General features: G+C 40.6%; 1 protein-coding gene across 1 annotated transcript in view; it reads right to left on the reverse strand.

Moving 5' to 3' along the window:
• The window catches only part of LOC134321802 (disintegrin and metalloproteinase domain-containing protein 12), a 186,850-nt gene that overhangs the window by 12,483 nt on the left and 151,288 nt on the right, over positions 1 to 23,079 (reverse strand). Inside the window, exons 16-20 of the mRNA XM_063003625.1 lie at positions 20,736 to 20,934; positions 18,474 to 18,551; positions 9,287 to 9,395; positions 8,713 to 8,848; positions 3,874 to 4,018 (exon numbers count right to left, since the gene is read on the reverse strand). Of these exons, the coding sequence (XP_062859695.1) occupies positions 3,874 to 4,018; positions 8,713 to 8,848; positions 9,287 to 9,395; positions 18,474 to 18,551; positions 20,736 to 20,934 (667 nt within the window). The remainder of the gene's footprint in view (positions 1 to 3,873; positions 4,019 to 8,712; positions 8,849 to 9,286; positions 9,396 to 18,473; positions 18,552 to 20,735; positions 20,935 to 23,079) is intronic.

Raw genomic sequence — 23,079 nt, forward strand, 5'->3', positions numbered from 1 at the left:
GGAAAAAATACCTTGAAACTTGACGCCTTTTAAACTCAATGCCAGTCCCAGAACCAACTGACGTTGAGTTTTAAGGTACCACTGTATTTTAAAATCCAGTTAATGTTGCACAACACTTCATGTGTGAGTTTTAAATCACTGTAGGCCTAAGTTTTACTGCTGGCATTGGTTGCAAAACCACTTGATGTGCTATTTGCACACAAACTTATTGCACTCATTACAGATGAATTAGGTTTTCTTGTCCTTTGATCTGGGAAAACTGTAGCATCTCTTGTGCTGTCCTGAATGGCGCTGGGTGGTGCATGGAGCTGATGAGGGTGCCTTTGGTAAAATGTCACAACTACAAATGACCTGTTTGGAAGTGCAGTAAACAGCGCAAGATGACAATCTCTGACGTGCATCAAAGCAAGGGCCAGTTCCTTCAAGAATTTTTGTTGCTTGTCTTTTTTTTCTTTTTTTCTATTCTATTTATGCATTTTCTCTCATTTTCTCCCAATTTAGTGTAGTCAATTTGCCTTCCACTGCTGGGGGATCCCTGATTGCAGTCGAGGTGGGTATATTGCTGCTCACGCCTCCTCCGACCCACGTGCAGCCCTTTGTGGAACCCTTATTTCACCCATGCACTCTGCACAGGCACCTCTCTATCAGCTAATCAGGGTCCTTACACAGCGTTTGAAGACCCCATTCACATAGTCCGGTCATCCCGCCCTAGCAGAACCGTGTCTGATGCAGGCACTGCCAATTATGCCCGTTAGATGATGCCCAGCTGACCGGTGGCAACGCTGAGTTTAGAACCGAGGAGGTCAGAATCTCTGCACTGGTGTGCTAGCCCAGCCACCTGGGCGCAGTTCGCTTGTCTTTCTAATGTTCTCCAAATGCACTTAAGGCAGCGCTGTCAATCATTCCATAAAAGACCATCATTGGCCAACGGTTTGTTTTTGCTGTGGTGTACAAGCTGCACATTTGATCATGACTGTCCACACTACCTTTTTCCTGGTTGTACAACACTTTTATTTCTTCTTTTTCAGTGTCCTCCTCTGTCTACCTATACCTATTTTACTTGAAATGTACTATGGAGTCCAAACGAAAATAGACATAAATAAAAAATAAACAGAAATACATGAAAACTAGCGAACATGTGTCACATTGTTAGGATAGAATAAAGAAAAACAGTGTTCTGAAAAAATATGTAAAAGGCAAGGTCACTAATCATGATGGTTTAAAAAACGTGTCATAGAAGAGGTCACAGAGAGCCCATTGTACCACAGCAGGGTTGAAGCAGAGCTGTAGGTAACATTATTGAAAACATTGTTTAATCCTATTTAAGCCACACACACGCCCTCATACCAGAGATGTTCACAAGTCACGAAATATGAGTCCGAGTCGAGTCACGAGTCTTTAGGCTAGAGTCTGAGTCAAGTCACGAGTCTTTAGGCTAGAGTCTGAGTCAAGTCACGAGTCACAATAATATACACAAAACATATATTGGAAATGTAGCGTAGAAATAAACAAATATTATGTAAGTTCAGATAAAAACAACAACAGATTAGTGACTGTATTTTGCCATTTTACTTGTGCCTTTCCTAGGTACCAGTTAAAAGCTTAAACTGACGTTCTGTTTTCACTGCAAATTACGGCACAACGGCCAAAATCCAAAACACAGCAAAAAATCCATAACCACTGCTTACCTTAGCTTATGTTGTTCCAGATGCTATTAAATTTATAAGCGTGTGTCCCATTAGGAATATAATACTTTATTTTGTAAATGTGCTTATAATTAAAAACCTCCAAACTTTTCCCGGTTGTGAAGTAAAACACTCGTTTGAGTATATATATATAATTGTCACACGTAACTAATGTTGCTGACTTTTGTTGTCCACAAGTCATTTTTTGCGAGTCACAAGTCGAGTGCGAGTCATTTGAAACGAATTGTGTGCACACACACACACCTAATTCATTCATTCCCAGTGGGTTACTAATGCAGATCCATCCTTATTCCTAAGAATTTTGACAGACAATTTGTACCTCCTATATAAAGACGTTGTTACCACACTTTTGTATTCCTGTGTGTGCTTTTGTGTTTGTGTGTGTGAGTGTTTCTGTTAAATGTCACTGTATATCAAAGACATTGAATGTAAAAGGTAACAAATCAACGCAGACAGCTTTTTGACATTGTCAGCAGCAGTGCACCATCACCTCCAGACAAGTTCTGCATAAAGGCCAGACAATGAACTAACAGTCACTGACATTCAAAAGAGATAAAGAGTATTAGAGTAGCTTGTGTGTGTGTGTGTGTGTGTTGTAGCTGTCAGATGATAAGCAAATGGCAGACATAAGACATGCTAGTCTGAGCAGATAGTTCTTTCAATATCAACTGATTGCACAAAACAGCTACACACTTCAAACTGGTGCACATATTTAAAGGCAAAAATACAACTATTCTACATTTGCCTGAAATATGTATCCTTAATTTCGCAAAATAACACATGGATACAAGGATAAGAAAAGACGCTCATGTGGCACAGTGGCCTATTATGCTTGCATACCTAGCTAAGATCTGGGTTTGAATCTCAATTGTGCTATTGATCTGCTGGGCTATGTCTAAGAAGTGGAATGGCAAAAGCCCTGTGATGGATTGACAGCCTGACCAGGGTATTCCTGCCTTCTGCTGGAGACTCACCGACGCGTGCGCAGTCCACGACCTCTTCTTATTTGCCCACACATTAGGTGAATTTCCGTGTTAGGCCAGTACTCCTCCACTTCATGTACAGGCGCCTCGGGCTACTAACCAAGGTCCTTACACAGCGTCGAAGACCCCACCCACAATCAGTCCGGTCGTTTGCTCATCTTTTGCAGACTTTAAATGGCCAATTTTGTCTGCTGAAGGCACTGACAATTATGCCCACTAGAGGGCGCCCGGTAGCAGAGCCAAAGTTTGAACTCGGGAGTCCAGAATCTCAGCGCTGGTGTGCTAGCAGATTATTCCGCTGCGCCACCTGGGCGCCAAGATTTTTTATAATCACAGGGTGTTGTGTTAACTGTATTTCCCCTGTCCAGGGTAAGGCAAGGCAAGGCAAGTTTATTTGTATAGCACCTTTCATACACAGTGGCAATTCAAAGTGCTTTACATAAGGAAAAATTAAAAGCATTAAAACATTCCTGAGATCTAGAACCTCAGAAAGACATTTAGTTACAATTAAGAACATGAAATTCAAACAAGAGAGATAAAAATTAAGAACCTGAAAAATTAAAAGAAAATATTGTAAAATACACCCTACAATTTAAGAAATATGTAATTAAAACAAGAGAGATAAGCAATTAAGAACATGAAAACTAGAGGAAAATATAGTAAAATATACCCTACAGTTTAGAGAATATAAAATTAAAACGAGAGATACATGTTATTATAAGGGATTAATTATACATATTAACGGGGAAATTACAGTACTAAATACTAAGACTATCCCACAGACTGACAGCAGACAAAGTAACTTATACTACCGGTCGTCACCAATAGTACAGTGTTCCAGTTCTACTGCCACACAATGACGCTCATATAGCAATTTCGTCCATGGTGATATCTCTGTCTTACATAGACAGGCGTAGTAACAGGGTAGTAAATAAATACAGTCTAATTTAATATGCATTTCTTAATATTTAATATGACATGAATTATGAATTCTGATTTGACTTTTCAAGTGAGTTCACACTGTCATAGATCAAATATGTTTCTAAATTTGGTACCGCATATAAAAGTGGCCTAGATAGAGAGAAAAAATTTGAGGTTTTTGTTCAAACGTCCATGAACAACAAATCCAAATTACAAAATTGTGCAACTTTTAAGACATACAAAACCAAAACACATGTACACACCTTGTATATGCTGGCACTCTGTGGTATGGCTGCTGCTTGGCAATAAGAAGCTGCTCTGCATCCAGAGAGTGTTTCTGTTTCATGGTGTATGTTGTTTTTTGACACTGTATGTGTAGGGCTATTTAGTCTGCTTGGTCCCTCTGACCTAAAACACAATATAGCAATAACAGCTTTATAGTGAGTAGAACAGGAGTGCCCATTATGTCGATCGGAATCGACCAGTCAATAGCACAGTACACGATGGTTGAACACGCCTCATTCAAACAGGTCAACGTGACTGACATGAAATGTGGCCACTGTTTCTTTAATTTCTGGTTAGTTACCATAGCTACGACTCAGCCCGCCTAAAGCACTGCTAATCTAGAAAATTTTCATTCATCAGTAGCTAATTTGTGCCATTTTTGCATTTTTTCTTTTCTAACCTACACTGTTTGTAAATATGAGTGCGCAACCAAGCACAAAGAAAGCTGTTTCATTCATATGTGGAAGAAGACGGAAAATATTCAGATCTCATGTTACAGAAATTTTAACCCTATAATCTGACATTCATATGAAGTCAAGAGCCTCTGCTCGACAGTTTTGGAACTTGCTGGCTGAGGAAAAATATCCAAACATAGGAAAATGTGCTACATATTTGACAGCATTTTTGGATCGACCTACTTGTGTGAATCAGCCTTTTCCCACATATAAATAATTAAGTCTAAATATCGGTCCACCCTTACTGATTAACACATGGAAGACTTGAGAATTGGTATCAGCAGCTCGGTCCAGACTATACAAACCTGGCTGACACCATTGAGTGTAAATCATCAGAATAAGGTTAGTGTAATTTTTCAGTCGCTTGCCCCCAAATGCTTAATATCAGTATAAGGCAACTGAAGAGCATTTTAAAAAGCTTCAAAGCCTTTTTAAAAATTATGAGGCCAACCTTTTTAAAAAGTACAGTGTATCACAAAAGTGAGTACACCCCTTACATTTCTGCAAATATTTAAGTATATCTTTTTTTATGGGACAACACTGACAAAATGACACTTTGACACAATGAAAAGTAGTCTGTGTGCAGCTTATATAACAGTGTAAATTTATTCTTCCCTCAAAATAACTCAATATACAGCCATTAATGTCTAAACCACCGGCAACAAAAGTGAGTACACCCCTAAGAGACTACACCCCTAAATGTCCAAATTGAGCACTGCTTGTCATTTTCCCTCCAAAATGTCATGTGATTTGTTAGTGTTACTAGGTCTCAGGTGTGCATAGGGAGCAGGTGTGTTCAATTTAGTAGTACAGCTCTCACACTCTCTCATACTGGTCACTGAAAGTTCCAACATGGCACCTCATGGCAAAGAACTCTCTGAGGATCTTAAAAGACGAATTGTTGCGCTACATGAAGATGGCCAAGGCTACAAGAAGATTGCCAACACCCTGAAACTGAGCTGCAGCACAGTGGCCAAGATCATCCAGCGTTTTAAAAGAGCAGGGTTCACTCAGAACAGACCTCGCATTGGTCATCCAAAGAAGCTGAGTGCATGTGCTCAGCGTCACATCCAACTGCTGTCTTTGAAAGATAGGCACAGGAGTGCTGTCAGCATTGCTGCAGAGATTGAAAAGGTGGGGGGTCAGCCTGTCAGTGCTTAGACCATACGCCGCACACTACATCAAATTGGTCTGCATGGCTGTCACCCCAGAAAGAAGCCTCTTCTGAAGTCTCTACACAAGAAAGCCCGCAAACAGTTTGCTGAAGACATGTCAACAAAGGACATGGATTACTGGAACCATGTCCTATGGTCTGATGAGACCAAGATTAATTTGTTTGGTTCAGATGGTCTCAAGCATGTGTGGCGGCAATCAGGTGAGGAGTACAAAGATAAGTGTGTCATGCCTACAGTCAAGCATGGTGGTGGGAATGCAATGGTCTGGGGCTGCATGAGTGCAGCAGGTGTTGGGGAGTTACATTTCATTGAGGGACACATGAACTCCAATATGTACTGTGAAATACTGAAGCAGAGCATGATCCCCTCCCTACGGAAACTGGGTCGCAGTGCAGTGTTCCAGCAAGATAATGACCCCAAACACACCTCTAAGATGACCACTGCTTTATTGAAGAGGCTGAGGGTAAAGGTGATGGACTGGCCAAGCATGTCTCCAGACCTAAACCCAATAGAACATCTTTGGGGCATCCTCAAGCGGAAGGTGGAGGAGCGCAAAGTCTCGAATATCCGCCAGCTCCGTGATGTCGTCATGGAGGAGTGGAAAAGCATTCCAGTGGCAACCTGTGAAGCTCTGGTAAACTCCATGCCCAGAAGAGTTAAGGCAGTTCTGGGAAATAATGGTGGCCACACAAAATATTGACACTTCAGGAACTTTCACTAAGAGGTGTACTCACTTTTGTTGCCGGTGGTTTAGACATTAATGGCTGTATATTGAGTTATTTTGAGGGAAGAATAAATTTACACTGTTATATAAGCTGCACACAGACTACTTTTCATTGTGTCAAAGTGTCATTTTGTGTTGTCCCATGAAAAGATATACTTAAATATCTGCAGAAATGTGAGGGGTGTACTCACTTTTGTGATACACTGTAGATCATGAAGACCTGTCGACTGAAATGGTAGATCTCAAGCCACGAATCTCAGTATGGGCACCCCTGGTGTAGAAGTTAACCATTTTAGTTTAAATTGTTCTCTCTGTGTCTGTCTACATTTGCTCCAGGAACGCCAGTATCCTCTTGTCTTCCAAATACAGGCTGATGAGTGGACTGGCTACACTGAATTAACACCCTATTTAAAGTGTGTATTCTTTAAGCTATTATTGGCTCTGAACTGCAAACATGACAAGGATAGAGTGGTTAGATAGGATAATGAATAAATTATTCTTTGATTAAGCCAGAACAATGTTCAGAACAAGGTGCTGTTTAACTGCTGTGAATCACCCGGAAAATTAGTCACAAGTGGAACTGTCAGGTAGAATTTTTGCATGGTTTTTTATATTTATAAAACACATTACTGTTATATTCCATGCACCTCCATCACCTCCATTATACTGCTTTAATGTCTTAATAAAATAATTGTAATTACCACTTTTAGATGAGGAAAGTTATCAACCTAATTTTGGAAGCTTTTTGACTGCTCTTAGCACTTTATCAGATCCCAGGCAAATAGACTGGCTGTTGGCTAATTAGAACCTGCTGAAACATTAGTGACATTGTTCACAGTCAAGCAAGCTTTCCATTGTCTTAGATTTAGAGATTTAGAGTCGCCTCACAGCAAGAAGGTCCTGGGTTTGATTCCTAGGTGGAGTGGTACGGGTCCTTTCTGTGTGGAGTTTGTGGGTTTCCTCCGGGTGCTCCGGTTTCCTCCCACAGTTCCAAGACATGCAAATGAGGTGAATTGGAGATACTGAATTGTCTGTGACTGTGTTTGACATTAAAAGACTAGAACTGATGAATCTTGTGTAATGAGTAACTACCTGTCCTGTCATGAATGTAACCAAAGTGTGTAAAACATGACGTAAAAAATCCTAATAAATAAATAAATGCATAAAACCAGCACCATAAAATGAAAAGAACCTCATTGCACAGAGAAATTGGATTACATCTAACCAGTCGAACACCTTTCTTTGAGTGATAGGTTGTGACAGGTTAGGTTTTGTAAACATTGGCAAAAGAACACTGTTACATGTCATTTTAATGTCAGAAAGTGAAATGACAGTAACTGTTTTAATAATCTATGCTGTAAGTGTATTTTGAACCCCAAAGGTGAGGGTAGGAGGTTTACTAATGGGTCGTGTCTGAGAGACTGAAAGAGAGCTTATAGTCCGGATTTAGCGCCATCTGATTTCCACCTTTTTGGACCGCTTAAAGAAGCTTTAAAGGGAAGGAGATTTTCATGTGATGATGTGCATCAGTGGCTACGCGCTCAACAAAGGCCTTTAGTCTAAGAAGTTCCAAAAATTCCAAGGCCATGATTTACATGTTCTTTACATGTAAACAGCTGACTTTAGCTATATGTAGTTTAAGAATGCAAACTTTAATAATCCTTAAAAATGTATTGATTTGCCCTTCGAAAAACAAAATGTAACCTATTTATCTGTTTGTTTAACCCTTAACCACAGCACATGTCCTGCAAATTGCTTTTAATAACATTTCTAAAGCAAAAAGGAACATTTTTGTTGGTAATAATTGGTGTATTATATTTAAGGCCCTACCTAATTCACAGCTCTGAATAACGTGTCATGGACCGTGAAATGAGCCGTGTCCAGTGAAATGAGCCGCTTCCCGTGTAATATGCAATTTGCTATAAAATGTGTTTAGCAATTTTACATTTTTCATTTGCATAGCGTTTGAAATATGAGGCGCAATATGAGGCATCCTAGCAATCATATGGCATTATGCCATCAAAATTACGTTAGAGTAACAGACTTTTCTGTGGTGTAGTGTGCTGGCAATGTTTGACGTATGTGTTTACATATTGAGTGCATTTTGTCCCTTTGGGGATTCAATAGTCAATAAAAAGTGCGCTTCTATACACACGTGATCATCTCTCTGTGGTCTGTGATAGTTTGTCTATTTACAGTTTATTTCTTTCCTTATACACTTGGCAAACTCTAAAGATGCTTGGTACATTAGTAATCGGTTAGACAAAACTAAGTTTGAAAAACTAGAGGCTGTGCTGTGTATTGTAGCTTCCATTGATTTATCATTCAATTTATAAGTGTAATGTGAAATGTGGGACCTTTGTTTAAAAATCTGTAAAATCTGTGCTTTTAGTATTTAGTAGGGCCCTATTTATATTGGTATATTAAATACTGTATATTTACTGTATGAATGTAACCTTTTACCTTAGCTTCTCAATGCTGTTCTTTTTGCTACTGATGAAGAGGCTGACCAGAGTCTTTCTCTTTATGCAGACAATCATGCCCACACAAAGCAAGCACAGGAAGGCCACTATGATGCCCACTTGTATACTCTCCCCATCTGTTTTCACAGAGTAAACAACTGATCAGTACAAATGTACACATACTAACACACTCACAATCATTTATGTGCACAATTAACATTTCTACTGGTACTAAGTTATGAATGAGTAACTAAAATTAGATTGTATGTGTTTGTAGCTTAGTTGTATTTGCACCAAAAATCTAAACCAGGATCAAATTTATAAGTGTTTAAGAAACTACAAGTAACAGCACCTCTCCTAACTATTGAATTCAGGTGTTTCAGCCACACCCATTGCTAACAGGTGTAAAAATATATTATATAAAATAAATTAAATGGCTCTAACTTTGTGCAAACTTTTTTCTGGTCCAGAATCACTTTGCCCGTGCACATTCTTTGTGTGTCTGCAAAGGCTACATGCATTTTTAAGACAGAAACAAGATTGTCAATTACATTTACCTCAACACCGTATCATACCTGCTTGTCTCACTGGTCCACTGTCCACACTGCCTCCATATCCAGCCTTATCACAGAACGGAGGAGCCCAGTGTGCCTCACAGTGACAGTTCTTTTTATTGTTACACACCTGCACACACATACATACGAGAGAGTGTGGTGAAATGGTCAGTAGATATTCCACTTCTGGATCCGAGTTGATTTCACTGTAGAGCTGAGTAAGATCAGATTGGTGTAATAAGAAAGTCCAGCAGCAACATATTTTTAAAACACCGATCAGCCATAACATTAAAACCACCTCCTTGTTTCTACATTCACTGTCCATTTTATCAGCTCCACTTACCATATAGAAGCACTTTGAAGTTCTACAATTACTGACTGTAGTCCATTTATTTCTCTACATACTTTTTTAGCCTGCTTTCACCCTGTTCTTCAATGGTCAGGACCCCCACAGGACCACTACAGTAGGTATTATTTGGGTGGTGGACCATTCTCAGCACTGCAGTGACACTGACATGGTGGTGGTGTGTTAGTGTGTGTTGTGCTGGTATGAGTGGATCAGACACAGCAGTGCTGCTAGTTTTTAAATACCATGTCCACTCACTGTCCACTTTATTAGAGACTCCTACCTGGTTGGTCCACCTTGTAGATGTAAAGTCAGAGACGATCGCTCATCTATTGCTGCTGTTTGAGCAGACCTTAATCTTCTAGACCTTAATCAGTGGTCACAGAACGCTGCCCACAGGGCACTGTTGGCTGGATATTTTTGGTTGGTGGACTATTTTCAGTCCAACAGTGACAGTGAGGTGTTTAAAAACTCCATCTGTGTCTGATCCACTCTGTAGTGGTCCTGGGACAGTCCTGACCATTGAAGAACAGCATGAAAGGGGGCTAACAAAGCATGCACAGAAACACATGGACTACAGTCAGTAATTGTAAAACTACAAAGTGCTCCTATATGGTAAGTGGAGCTGATAAAATGGACAGTGAGTGTAGAAACAAGGAGATGGTTTTAATGTTATGGCTGATCGGTGTATATTTGTGCAGATTTATCCTTACAGTATGCCAGGAATTGGAACTCACTTCGGGCATATCTGTCCATGTCCATAATCAGACCCCTGCAAATGATTTAGAATACAATCCTACGTGATGTATAGTCACACACCAGCTTCTGGCAGCGTTCCTGAGGAATCTTAGCCCATTCCTCATGGGCAATGGCCTCCAGTTCACTATTATTTGTGTGCTGCCCTTTTTAAATCTCACCAAATGTTTTCTATGGGTCAGGCGAATGAGACGGACAGTCCAGCATCTTTCCGGACTTCGTTTAAAACCAAAAGCCTTGGCGCGTCTCTAATTCCCCGTGGAGCGAGTGCATGGCCACCTGAGTTTTTCAGCTGTCACTGGGGACAGCACAGGCTTATGTTCCTTTTCTTTTCTGGCTATTTGTGTGGATTGCGAGATCTCCTACTCCATTAATGCACTAGTCTATCTGTTTTATCACATGTCTGCTTTGGACTGTGGATTTAATTTGATATTTTTTTCTTTTCATTCATATCTGTTATTGTGACCAGCCTTGTATTTTTTAGTTTTATCATGTTTATTGCTCTTTAGCCACAGTATTGTTTCGTCTAGCTTAAGCATCCTGCATTTGAAGTTCATCCTTCTCTGTCTTGCAGATATGAGGCTACACCTGCCATCTCAGTGGCAAGGTGTGTTCTTCCCCATTACACCTTAATAAAAAGACCCCTAAATGTCTGGCATTATAGTTTAAAAGACTTACAAATAATAATAATTTCCTGGTAAACCTTTTCCTAAACCATTACCTAAACCAGACATTCAACTTGTACAGTAGTGTGTTATTTATAACCCCAAATCAGAAAAAGTTGCTGGTTGGAATGCTGATTTATCTGACCACAATACACGTTTTCACTGTGTGATGGTCCATCCTAGATGCCTCAGAGCCCAGAGAAGTCGATGCTGCTTCTGGACATGGTTAACATAAGTGGCATTTGTGCATGTAACTCCGTATTGTATAGCTTCACAAAGGTTTGACAAAGTAATCCCTCACCCATGTGGTTATATCAGCTATTGTTGAGTGGGGGTTCTTGATGCAGTGCCGTCTGAGGGATCAAAGATCACGGGCGTTCAGCTTAAGCTTGTGCCTTTGGCCTTTACGCACTGAAATTCCTCCAGATTCCTTAAATGGTTTAATGATATTATGCACTGTAGAGGGAGAAATATGCAAATCCCTTCCAATCCTTCTTTGAGGTTCATGGTTTTTAAACATTTCAATCATTTTCTGGATGCTGCTTTTGTACCAAACCATGATTACAATCACCTGTTGACATCACCTGTTTGGAATTACATCATTATTTAGTTTTTTCATCTCATTACTAGCCCTAAATTGCCCCCGTCCCAACTTTTTTTGGAATGTGTTGCAGGTCTGAAATGGAGGTATATTAACAAATGAAATGAAGTTGAGCAGACAAAACATGAAATATCTTGGCCTCAAACTGTCTGCAATCAAATAAAAGTCAAAGTAAATGTAAGGAACACTGTGTTTTTATTCATTTGCATTTTCCATGCTGTCCCATATTTTTCTGATTTGGGGTTGTAGATTCAAACACGAGCTTGAGATGTCAGCTTTAGTGTGATAATGTGTGTTAGTGCATTTCACAACTGTGCCATCTGAGCGCCTAAATCTAAAATACAGTGCCTGGCCAAAAAAAAAAAAAAGGTCACACACTCTAATATTTGGTTGGACCGCCTTTAGCTTTGATTACGGCACACATTCGCTGTGGCATCATTTCCACAAGCTTCTGCAATGTCACAACATTTATTTCTGTCCAGAGTTGCATAAATTTTTCCCCCAAGATCTTGTATTGATGATGTGAGATTTGGACCACTGCGCAAAGTCTTCTCCAGCACATCTCAAAGATTCTCAATGGGGTTCAGGTCTGGACTCTGTGGTGGCCAATCCATGTGTGAAAATGATGTCTCATGCTCCCTGAACCACTCTTTCACAATCTGAGCCAGATTAATCCTGGCATTGTCATCTTGGAATATGCCCGTGCCATCAGGGAAGAAAAAATCCATTGATTGATTGAAAAAATCCTGGTTGTTCAGTATATTCAGGTCAGCTGACCTTATTCTTTGGGCAGATAACATTGCTGAACCTAGACCTGACCAACTGCAGCAACCCCAGATCATAGCACTGCCCCCACAGGCTTGTACGATAGGCACTAGGCATGATGGGTGCATCACTTCAGCCTCCTCTCTTCTTACCCTGATGCGCCCATCACTCTGGAACAGGGTAAATCTGGACCCATCAGACCACATGACCTTGTTCCATTGCTCCAGAGTCCAATCTAGCAAACTGAAGCCTCCCAGACAAGTGGTTTTCTTAAGGCTACACAGCTGTTTAGTCCCAATCCCTTGATTTCCCTTCACATTGTGCGTGTGGAAATGCTCTTACTTTCACTATTAAACATCCCTGAGTTCTACTGGAGTTTTTCTACCATTTGATTTCACCAAACGTTTAAGTGATCGCCGATCACGATCATTCAAGATTTTTTTCAACCATGCAGTTATCCAATGGGAGGCTTAGTTAAATCCAGGTGGTGACCTTTTTTTGGCCAGGCAGTGTATGTTAAATATTAAAGGCTGTTAAAGGCTGTAAAGCTGCAAAACCTACAAAAGTGGAGGTACAGCTTCAGACTGAATGCAGTGTTCTGGACGTACACCTGTTCTTCATGATGTTAACTAAGCTTGTAAACAGACACTGTAAATAAACTTCAGACAAGTTAAAAACCCTATTTTCTTCATCCTAGAACTCTAAAAGTGAAACTCCTCTAAACACATTTTTTCCACATGGCACAGATTATTGAACACCACTCACCAGCAACCTGATAGGGAGCAGATGTGTAGTTTTGTAGAACAGATCTGGGTCAAATCTAGACCAGAGTTTCCTGATCCTAGTTTTTGGAGTGAATGTGTCTGGTACATTTTTGTGTTTTACTCTTCAGATTAATGATGTGATGAGTTACATTGTGTGAGTTACAGCAGGAAAAGACTGAAAGCACATTTCCAGACAGTGGGGTATGGCACAGTGTATATGGCATGGACTACTTAATAATCCTACAATGCCAAGTGCTTGTACCATGCCTACTTTTTAGGCTTCCAACAATAATACTTGGGTGTGTATAGTTGGACTAATTAAGAAACAACATTACCAAACTAAAATCACATTTTTATTAAAGTGTACAGCACAGATATTTTCAGTAGTAGTTTAGTGTTTGTCCAAGGTCATTTCTCTTTGGTTGTGTTTCCTGTTTTTTCTCAGTAATTATATCTCAAATTGGTCATACAACCTAATGTTTCTGATCATCTTCTATTTATTCAACCACTTATAGAGCAGAGAGTACAGCGAGTCCATGTATAAGTACCCTAAAGAGTTTCTTGGTTTTCCCCTCTAAGAACCCTCATCATTGGTCTTAAAGCACACAGTTTTTTTCTGTGTAGGGGACATTTACGCTGTTTTTTCAGGTAGGAACGGTTTGGGCTAAAACCATTGACCATACAAAGAATTATTAAGAAAGTAATGGCCGCTCAGGTGGCGCAGCGGTAAAACACACTCTGAACACCAGAGCTGGGATCTCGAATACATCGTATCGAATATAAGCTCTGCCATTCGGCCGGGCTGAACGGCCACATGAACAACGATTGGCCTATTGTTCAGATAGGGGTGGAATATTAAAAAAAGCCGAATAGGGACTCTCTCATAACTAATGCAATTATGACCTCTGCTGGCTGATTGATGGCGCAGAAATGAGTGCTGTCAGGGTGTGTCTCTCCGTGCACAGTGATGATCTGCATTGCACTCGTCAAAGTGTCGGTGACAAAATGCATACGGCTACTGCGCATGTGTCAGAGGGGGCACGGGTTAGCTTCGTTCTCCTCGATCAGAGCAGGGATTGGCATTGGTGGAGAGGAAGCATATTTAAGTATGAGAGAGTATTTAAAAATATATGTAAACCTCTGTTTTATTCCACCATTTTCTATACCCACTGTCTTACTTAAAACCTTGGATATTTACCCTGGATGTTGTAAACAGCTTATTACAACAACCACGCCACAGTCGACAAGCTTCATTAAATGTGATACTATTAAGTAAAACTGTATGAGGCAACCTTACAGAAGGAAGTGCAGTAGTTGACGCACAGTAGTTCAAAGTGAATTACAAATCTCAGTGGCTGCTGCACTCACAAGCAGTAACACGATTCTCAGGGTTTGGTTGGGGAAGTCCACTGTTCAAAGGCAGAGATTCTAATTCCTAGGCGGATATTGTCTTGCACAGATTGGTTATGGAGTTCATGACCTGCCTATTTTATGGTTATGGAGTCCATGACCTATCTATTTTATGGTTATGGAGTCCATGACCTGCTTATTTGGTTTTGGAAAGCCTTCTTCCAGCTTACTGGTGCCTTCACCAACCTGTCCTCTGGATTTCATCTTCAGTCAAACAGGCAAAAAGAGAGGGGCAATCAAGACCTAGAATGAACACCTTGATGTCTAACCTCAGCCAACCCACAATTCTGCTTTGAGCAGAGTACACCTATTATACCCTCTGGCATTCGTCTCAGTGCATGTCACCATTCAAATGTCAGTTCTGGTACCCTCTGCCCATGTTTACTAAGATACAAAACATGATCATTTCCACATTTTCAATTTCACACTCCTTGGTTGGGCTTGTATTTCATTATATTACTGCATAAATTCTTTTCATAAGTTTCATAAAGCACAGCATGATGTGTCTCTTGCTCACCCAGTTAACCCAGACGATTGAGCATCAGAACCATACATTGACAACTGAATTGCACTTGATGAATTTTTAAGGTAAACTCAGTAATTATAGTTTACTGAAAGGATGAGATTTTTGGAAGATGCTGGCAGGTTATAATTACATGTATATTTCAAATGGCAACCTATTCTATATAGAAAAATAGATAGTGAGGAAGTTGGGTAAAGTATGTGTCAGAGTAACGAATCATGAAAGCACTGGACAATATAAAGTGAATAAAGGACAAAGTTCCCCCAAAATATTAAAAAATTCATAGCATTTTTTGGTGTGTTGCAAAAACATGATCACTCATGCCTCAGAAGCTTGAATTTGATAAATAATGCAGCTAAAATCTTAGCCTTACATGTTCTAATGTGTTTCCTACTTGAAATTCACTTCAGCAACAAATCAAGCTTTATTATGTTTTATTACATTCATGGACATGACATTTCTGTCTTTCATTTAAAAAAAAGACATTTTAAAATCCAGTGTTTACTCATAGGGTGGCACGGTGGCTCGGTGGGTAGCACTGTCACCTCACAGCAAGAAGGTCCTGGGTTCGAGCCCCAGACGGGGCAGTCCGGGTCCTTTCTGTGCGGAGTTTGCATGTTCTCCCTGTGACTGTGTGGGTTTTCTCCGGGAGCTCCGGTTTCCTCCCACAGTCCAAAAAACATGCAGTCAGGTTAATTGGAGACACTGAATTGCCCTATAGGAGAATGGGTGTATGTGTGTGTGTGTGTATGTGTGTCTGCCCTGTGATGAACTGGCGCCCCGACCAGGGTGTTACTGTGTGTCTTGCGCCCATTGAAAAGCTGGGATAAGCTCCAGAACACCCCCACGACCCTAATTGGATAAGCGGTTAAGACAGTGAATGAGTGAGTAAGTGTTCACTCATTGTTGTATAAAATATGATTAGAAGAGGACAAACAAAACAAACATATGACTAATCATTGGTAGTCCAGCAGGGGCAGAAAATGCCCCTATATGGGTGCAATTAATTTATTTTTATTTTTTTGAATTTTTTCCCAATTTTCCTCCCAATCTAGTCATATCCAACCACCTGATTGCATTATACTTCCTCTCTACTGATGCTGATCTCCACTTCTGATCGAGGAGAGCAAAACTGATACATGCCCCCTCCGACACGTGTGCAGTAGCCGACTGTATCTTTTCACCTGCATGCGGCGAGTTCATATGTGGATCAGCTTTGTGTACGGAGAGCCACCCTGATCAACGTATTATCTCTCAACTCTGTCCAGGTGCCATTAATCAGCCAGCAGAGGTCGTATTTGCATCAGTTATGAGGTCCCTATCTGGCTTCCCGCCCTGTATGAACAACAAGCCAATCGTTGTTCGTGTAGGCGCCCAGCCTGCTGGATGGCAGAGCTGAGTTTCAAACCGTCGAGTTTGAAATGTCAGCTCTGGTGTGCTAGTGTGTTTTACCGCTGCGCCACCTGAGTGGCACGCAATTCACTTTTTATCCTTAATTTGATTTATAGGGTACTATTTGGACAAAATAAAATATTTATTTATGTTTTACGAATTTATAAAAATATCTGTAAAGTCAGAAGTATTATAAACATAATTTACATCATGGATGAACACCAAAAATGTTCCATGCATAATACATAGTGTCCACTGCTTACATGATAAAAACATTATTAATTATTATTACCATATGTGACATTATTAACAAGGAGAAGAGGCTGATCTCACTCAGTCACATCTCTTATGTTCAATGCAAACCATGTCTTATAGGGCTTGAGTCCTTGCAAGTTGGGATTGGTAATTAATAGGCTACCCTCTATACATTACTCAGTTAGTTAATATTAACAAAACACAACTGTAACTTGCACTTAATTCACCTACTTTCATGATTATGTGATTGCATGATACCTTTAATGAAGGATGTACAATGTATCTGTAACAGCACCTCAAACTTGGGTACCAGATGTAACCCTGTACTAAGAGATATTCACTTGAACCCAAATTTAGGAAGCTTAAAAACACATGCTGGAACCAAAGCTGGGATCTCGAATACATTGTATTGAATCTCAGCTTTGCCTGCCGGCTAGGCTGAGCGACCACATGAACAACGATTGGCCTGTTGTTCAGATATGGGTGGAACTAAGCCGGATGGGGTCTCTCTCTCATGACTGGTGCAATTACGACCTCTGCTGGCTGATTGATGGCGCCTGCACAGAGATGAGAAAAGAGTGCTCTCAGGGTGTGTCTCTCCGTACACAACGTTGAGCTGCACTGAACTCGTCAAAGTGTAGGTGATAATATGCGTACGGCTGCTGCCCGCGTGTCAGAGGGGGCATGGGTTAGCTTCATTCTCCTCAATCAGAGCAGGGATCGGCATCGGTGGAAAGGAAGCATGACGCAATCGGGCAATTGGATGCACTAAAAATAAGGGTAAGCAAATAAATGTAAGCAAATAATAATAATAGCTAAAGAAAAAAGTGTAAGCTAAAGACACACTTTGGTTACATTCATGACAGGACAGGTAATTACTCGTTACACAAGATTCATCAATTCACAAGGTCAATGTCAAACACAGTCTTGGACAATTTTGTATCTTCAGTTCACCTCACTTGCATGTCTTTGGACTGTGGGAGGAACCCAGAGCTCCCGGAGCAAACCCACACAGACACGGGAAGAACATGCAAACTCCACACAGAAAGGACCCGGACTGTTCGACCTGGGAATCAAACCCAGGACCTTCTTGCTGTGAGGCAACAGTGCTACCCACTGAGCCATCATGCCGCCCCTAAAGAATTATAACTGATTAAAACTTATAACTGCATAATAACTGATACCATTTATAAACAGAAACTCAAGAAATAAACATTTGAAAACAAAGCAACCACCCCAAATAAACAAATGACCAGCCAGAAGTGGTGCTACAACATCTGTTGTAATCAGCTAAAGATCAGCATCTTGTGTTTTGGCTAAAAGAAAAGCAGAGAAACGAAATACAGGAGAAAAAAAAAACTTTAAAAAGCAGAAAGAGAAGTGATTCGATGTAATTTAACCTTGATTTAATTGTTTGTACTGTTTATTACCATTAGGCTTAACTCATTTTTCTCCGTGCATTACATTAGCCATCTTTAAAGTGTAAGCACTGTACTGGCATCCAGAAGATGAAATGTACTTTCCATGGAAAGTAGATTTGGATAGTTGGAACAGCTGGAAAGTATAGTTGGAACAGCTGTTCTTAAACATGACTAAGTACTTAAGCAGACACGTACCTTGTCCTGACTTAAAAAAAAAGATTCCCAGGTAAGAGCGCATATGTAACAGGGGCTAAAGTTAAGCCCCAAACTGTTTAGAAAAATTAACAGTGAAAGAAATAAAAGTACTCACCCCACGACTGCTGCATTTGGCTGAGCATTCATGGACCCCAAACAGACTGATGTTTTGACACTGTCGGTTTAGACACATCTACAGACAGAAAAAGAGGGCGAGAGATGCTGTAAACAAATGCAGATTTTACCACATCAAGCTTGAGTAATCCTCTAAAGCCCAATTACAGATGTGGTCAGTATTCTATAAATCAGCCATCATACATTCCATTCAAATATAATGAGATTTAAAAATAAGACACAGTAACATAATCAACCAAACACTGAGAAATCAGGGAGATGGTTGAGTAATCAGCTGAGTAATCAGCGAGGAGGACGAGTGGTATATGGCAAAGACTGGCATGTTTATCATAATTACCATTACGTTCTTGCAAGAAGGAATATTTGACAGACAGCATGAGAGTTAATAGGTTAGACACACATCTGTACGACCACATCTGAGTCACAGAGTGATGTCAGGTTTTCCATAGTTTCTGCTCACTGGTAGACATGATGAAGCCATTCTTTCCCTTATTAACATCTAACCGTGTCTCACATAAACCAGAACGTGGATGCATTCAACCTCATTACAACATCACCGGCCTATAAAATCTACAGAAATGGACACAATCTGTGTGTATAATCACACACCATTCCCAGACAGTGAAAAGGTCCAATTGCATGTAGTCCTGAAAGGCCAGACTTAATCTAAAGATATTAAAAGTCTGAAAATTGTGAAATTTCGGTTTAATGGTGGAACAAGTGCTTCATTTGCCCAGACAACCGTATTTAGATTTTTATAAGGAAATGTATTCCTTCTGAAAGCAGAACAAAAAAAAACTCACATTAACTTCTTTGTTGGTCTGTTGGTCAGATAAAACAGTGGATATTTTGTACTTTTGAGAAATAAAAGTAGATTTTCCTTAGATGTAATCTTGTAAGAGATTATTAGGGCCCACCTTATGGTTCGCACTCTTACACTTACCTATACTGACCTAAACAAGGCATTTTGGCTTTGTGATCCATCCTAGACAAACTAAGAGATGGAAAAGCTTGAAACGAGGCCTTTAAAAGTCCTAAAGACGTGTGCCACACATTTAGTAGTTTGCAGTTAAATGATTAATTTAAACAAATTAGCCATAACATCCACCTCCTTGTTTCTACACACATTGTCCATTTTATCAGCTCCACTTACCATACAGAAGCACTTTGTAGTTCTACAATGACTGACTGTAGTCCATCTGTTTCTTTGCATACTTTGTTAGCCCCCTTTCATGCTGTTCTTCAATGGTCAGGACTCTCCCTGAACCACTACAGAGCAGGTATTATTTGGGTGGTGGATCATTCTCAGCACTGCAGTGACACTGACATGGTGGTGGTGTGTTAGTGTGTGTTGTGCTGGTATGAGTGGATAAGACACAATAATGCTGATGGAGTGTTTAAACACCTCACTGTCACTGCTAGACTGAGAATAGTCCACCAACCAAAAATATCCAGCCAACAGCGCCCCATGGGCAGAGTCCTGTGTCCACTGATAAAGGTCTACAAGATGACCAACTCAAACAGCAACAATAGATGAGCGATCGTCTCTGACTTTACATCTACAAGGTGAACCAACTAGGTAGGAGTGTCTAATAGAGTGGACAGTGAGTGGACACGGTATTTAAAAACTCCAGCAGCGCTGCTGTGTCTGATCCACTCATACCAGCACAACACACACTAACACACCACCACCATGTCAGTGTCACTGCAGTGCTGAGAATGATCCAACACCTAAATAATACCTACTCTGTGGTGGTTTTGTGGGGGTCCTGACCATTGAAGAACAGGATGAAGGCAGGTTAAAAAGGCATGAAGAGAAACAGATGGACTACATCAGTAATTGTAGAGCTACAAAGTGCTTCTATATGGTAAGTGGTGCTGATAAAATGGACAGTGAGTGTAGAAACAAGGAGGTGGTTTTAATGTTATGGCTGATCGGTGTATTTCTCTTAATTAACCAGTTTATCATGGCCACGGCATACCTGGAAGCACTGGGCACAAAGCCATTAATGAACTGTATTGCAAAAAAACCTATTTGTTCACTTACAACTATGCAATTTATGGTAACAATCCACCTACCCTCATATATTTTGGAAGTGGAATAAAACAGGAATGCCTATACTACGCCCATATGAATACAGGTGGAAGATGCCAGAATGACTACATAACTGGAAGTAAAGGCAAAAATCAATAACAAAACAATGTACAAAGCTACATTTTACACTACCAATTCAACACTTACCATGTTGTTGCCACATTTGGTGCCAGTTAGTACCAGTCCTGGATCAGGCATGTCATCACCCAGGTACACGTGGGTTCCCCGACACAGGATACGTCCACCCTCTGGCAAGGGTATGTTGGTTTCTATGGAGACTGCATTGGTGCCAATCACTGGCCGACTAGCTCCACCTTGACACTGTATCTTACCACATTTAGCATCTCTGCAAAATAGGGCATGTATTTTGGTTTAGTTGATTAAGCCAAGTCACTTAAGATCTGTTTTGCAAAAGAAATAAGGTATAGCTGAACATTTTAGATGTAGCTATTATAGATGCGCAGAATGCATTAGGCTGCACTTAAAAAAATATGCTTCTTCTTTTGGAGTAAAGAACACTTAAACACAGTCTTTACTCCAGTTGGTTAAGTACAGTACCCAGAGTACTCAATGTTTAATTCTCTCGTACGCCCTTGATTTGGGGTTACTGTTCACTATTAAAATAATGATATACAGTGTATCACAAAAGTGAGTACACCCCTCACATTTCTGCAAATATTTCATTATATCTTTTCATGGGACAACACTATAGACATGAAACTTGGATATAACTTAGAGTAGTCAGTGTACAGCTTGTATAGCAGTGTAGATTTACTGTCTTCTGAAAATAACTCAACACACAGCCATTAATGTCTAAATAGCTGGAAACATAAGTGAGTACACCCCACAGTGAACATGTCCAAATTGTGCCCAAATGTGTCGTTGTCCCTCCCTGGTGTCATGTGTCAAGGTCCCAGGTGTAAATGGGGAGCAGGGCTGTTAAATTTGGTGTTTTGGGTACAATTCTCTCATACTGGCCACTGGATATTCAACATGGCACCTCATCGCAAAGAACTCTCTGAGGATGTGAGAAATAGAATTGTTGCTCTCCACAAAGATGGCCTGGGCTATAAGAAGATTGCTAACACCCTGAAACTGAGCTACAGCATGGTGGCCAAGGTCATACAGCGGTTTTCCAGGACAGGTTCCACTCGGAACAGGCTTCGCCAGGGTCAACCAAAGAAGTTGAGTCCACGTGTTCGGCGTCATATCCAGAGGTTGGCTTTAAAAAATAGACACATGAGTGCTGCCAGCATTGCTGCAGAGGTTGAAGACGTGGGAGGTCAGCCTGTCAGTGCTCAGACCATACGCCGCACACTACATCAACTCGGTCTGCATGGTCGTCATCCCAGAAGGAAGCTGACGCACAAGAAAGCCAGCAAACAGTTTGCTGAAGACAAGCAGTCCAAGAACATGGATTACTGGAATGCCCTGTGGTCTGACGAGACCAAGATAAACTTGTTTGGCTCAGATGGTGTCCAGCATGTGTGGCGGCGCCCTGGTGAGAAGTACCAAGACAACTGTATCTTGCCTACAGTCAAGCATGGTGGTGGTAGCATCATGGTCTTGGGCTGCATGAGTGTTGCTGGCACTGGGGAGCTGCAGTTCATTGAGGGAAACATGAATTCCAACATGTACTGTGACATTCTGAAACAGAGCATGATCCCCTCCCTTCGAAAACTGGGCCTCATGGCAGTTTTCCAACACGATAACGACCCCAAACACAACCTCCAAGATGACAACTGCCTTGCTGAGGAAGCTGAAGGTAAAGGTGATGGACTAAACCCAATTGAGCACCTGTGGCGCATCCTCAAGTGGAGTTCAAGGTGTCTAACATCCACCAGCTCCGTGATGTCATCATGGAGGAGTGGAAGAGGATTCCAGTAGCAACCTGTGCAGCTCTGGTGAATTCCATGCCCAGGAGGGTTAAGGCAGTGCTGGATAATAATGGTGGTCACACAAAATATTGACACTTTGGGCACAATTTGGACATGTTCACTGTGGGGTGTACTCACTTATGTTGCCAGCTATTTAGACATTAATGGCTGTGTGTTGAGTTATTTTCAGAAGACAGTAAATCTACACTGCTATACAAGCTGTACACTGACTACTCTAAGTTATATCCAAGTTTCATGTCTATAGTGTTGTCCCATGAAAAGATATAATGAAATATTTGCAGAAATGTAAGGGGTGTACTCACTTTTGTGATACACTGTATAATAATAACATTTTAATGCATGAGCTGATAATAAAAATAATGAGACACACTAACCCAGACTAGCAACTACCTGTAAAAACAGTTTCTCAGTGATATTTCAGGATTTGTTTTGTGAATGAGTAATCAGCATTTTCATTCATTTTTTGTACTCCCTCTCTCTCTCCTTGTCTATCAGTGTCCACTTCTGTAATTATGGTAATTACCTCCATCAGGAGATGATCACTGATCACTGAAGTACTGAAACCTTGCCAATCCATTTCCAATTAGTGCGAA

Source organism: Trichomycterus rosablanca, chromosome 10 (assembly GCF_030014385.1).
Source record: "Trichomycterus rosablanca isolate fTriRos1 chromosome 10, fTriRos1.hap1, whole genome shotgun sequence".
Classification (NCBI taxonomy): Eukaryota; Metazoa; Chordata; class Actinopteri; order Siluriformes; family Trichomycteridae; genus Trichomycterus; species Trichomycterus rosablanca.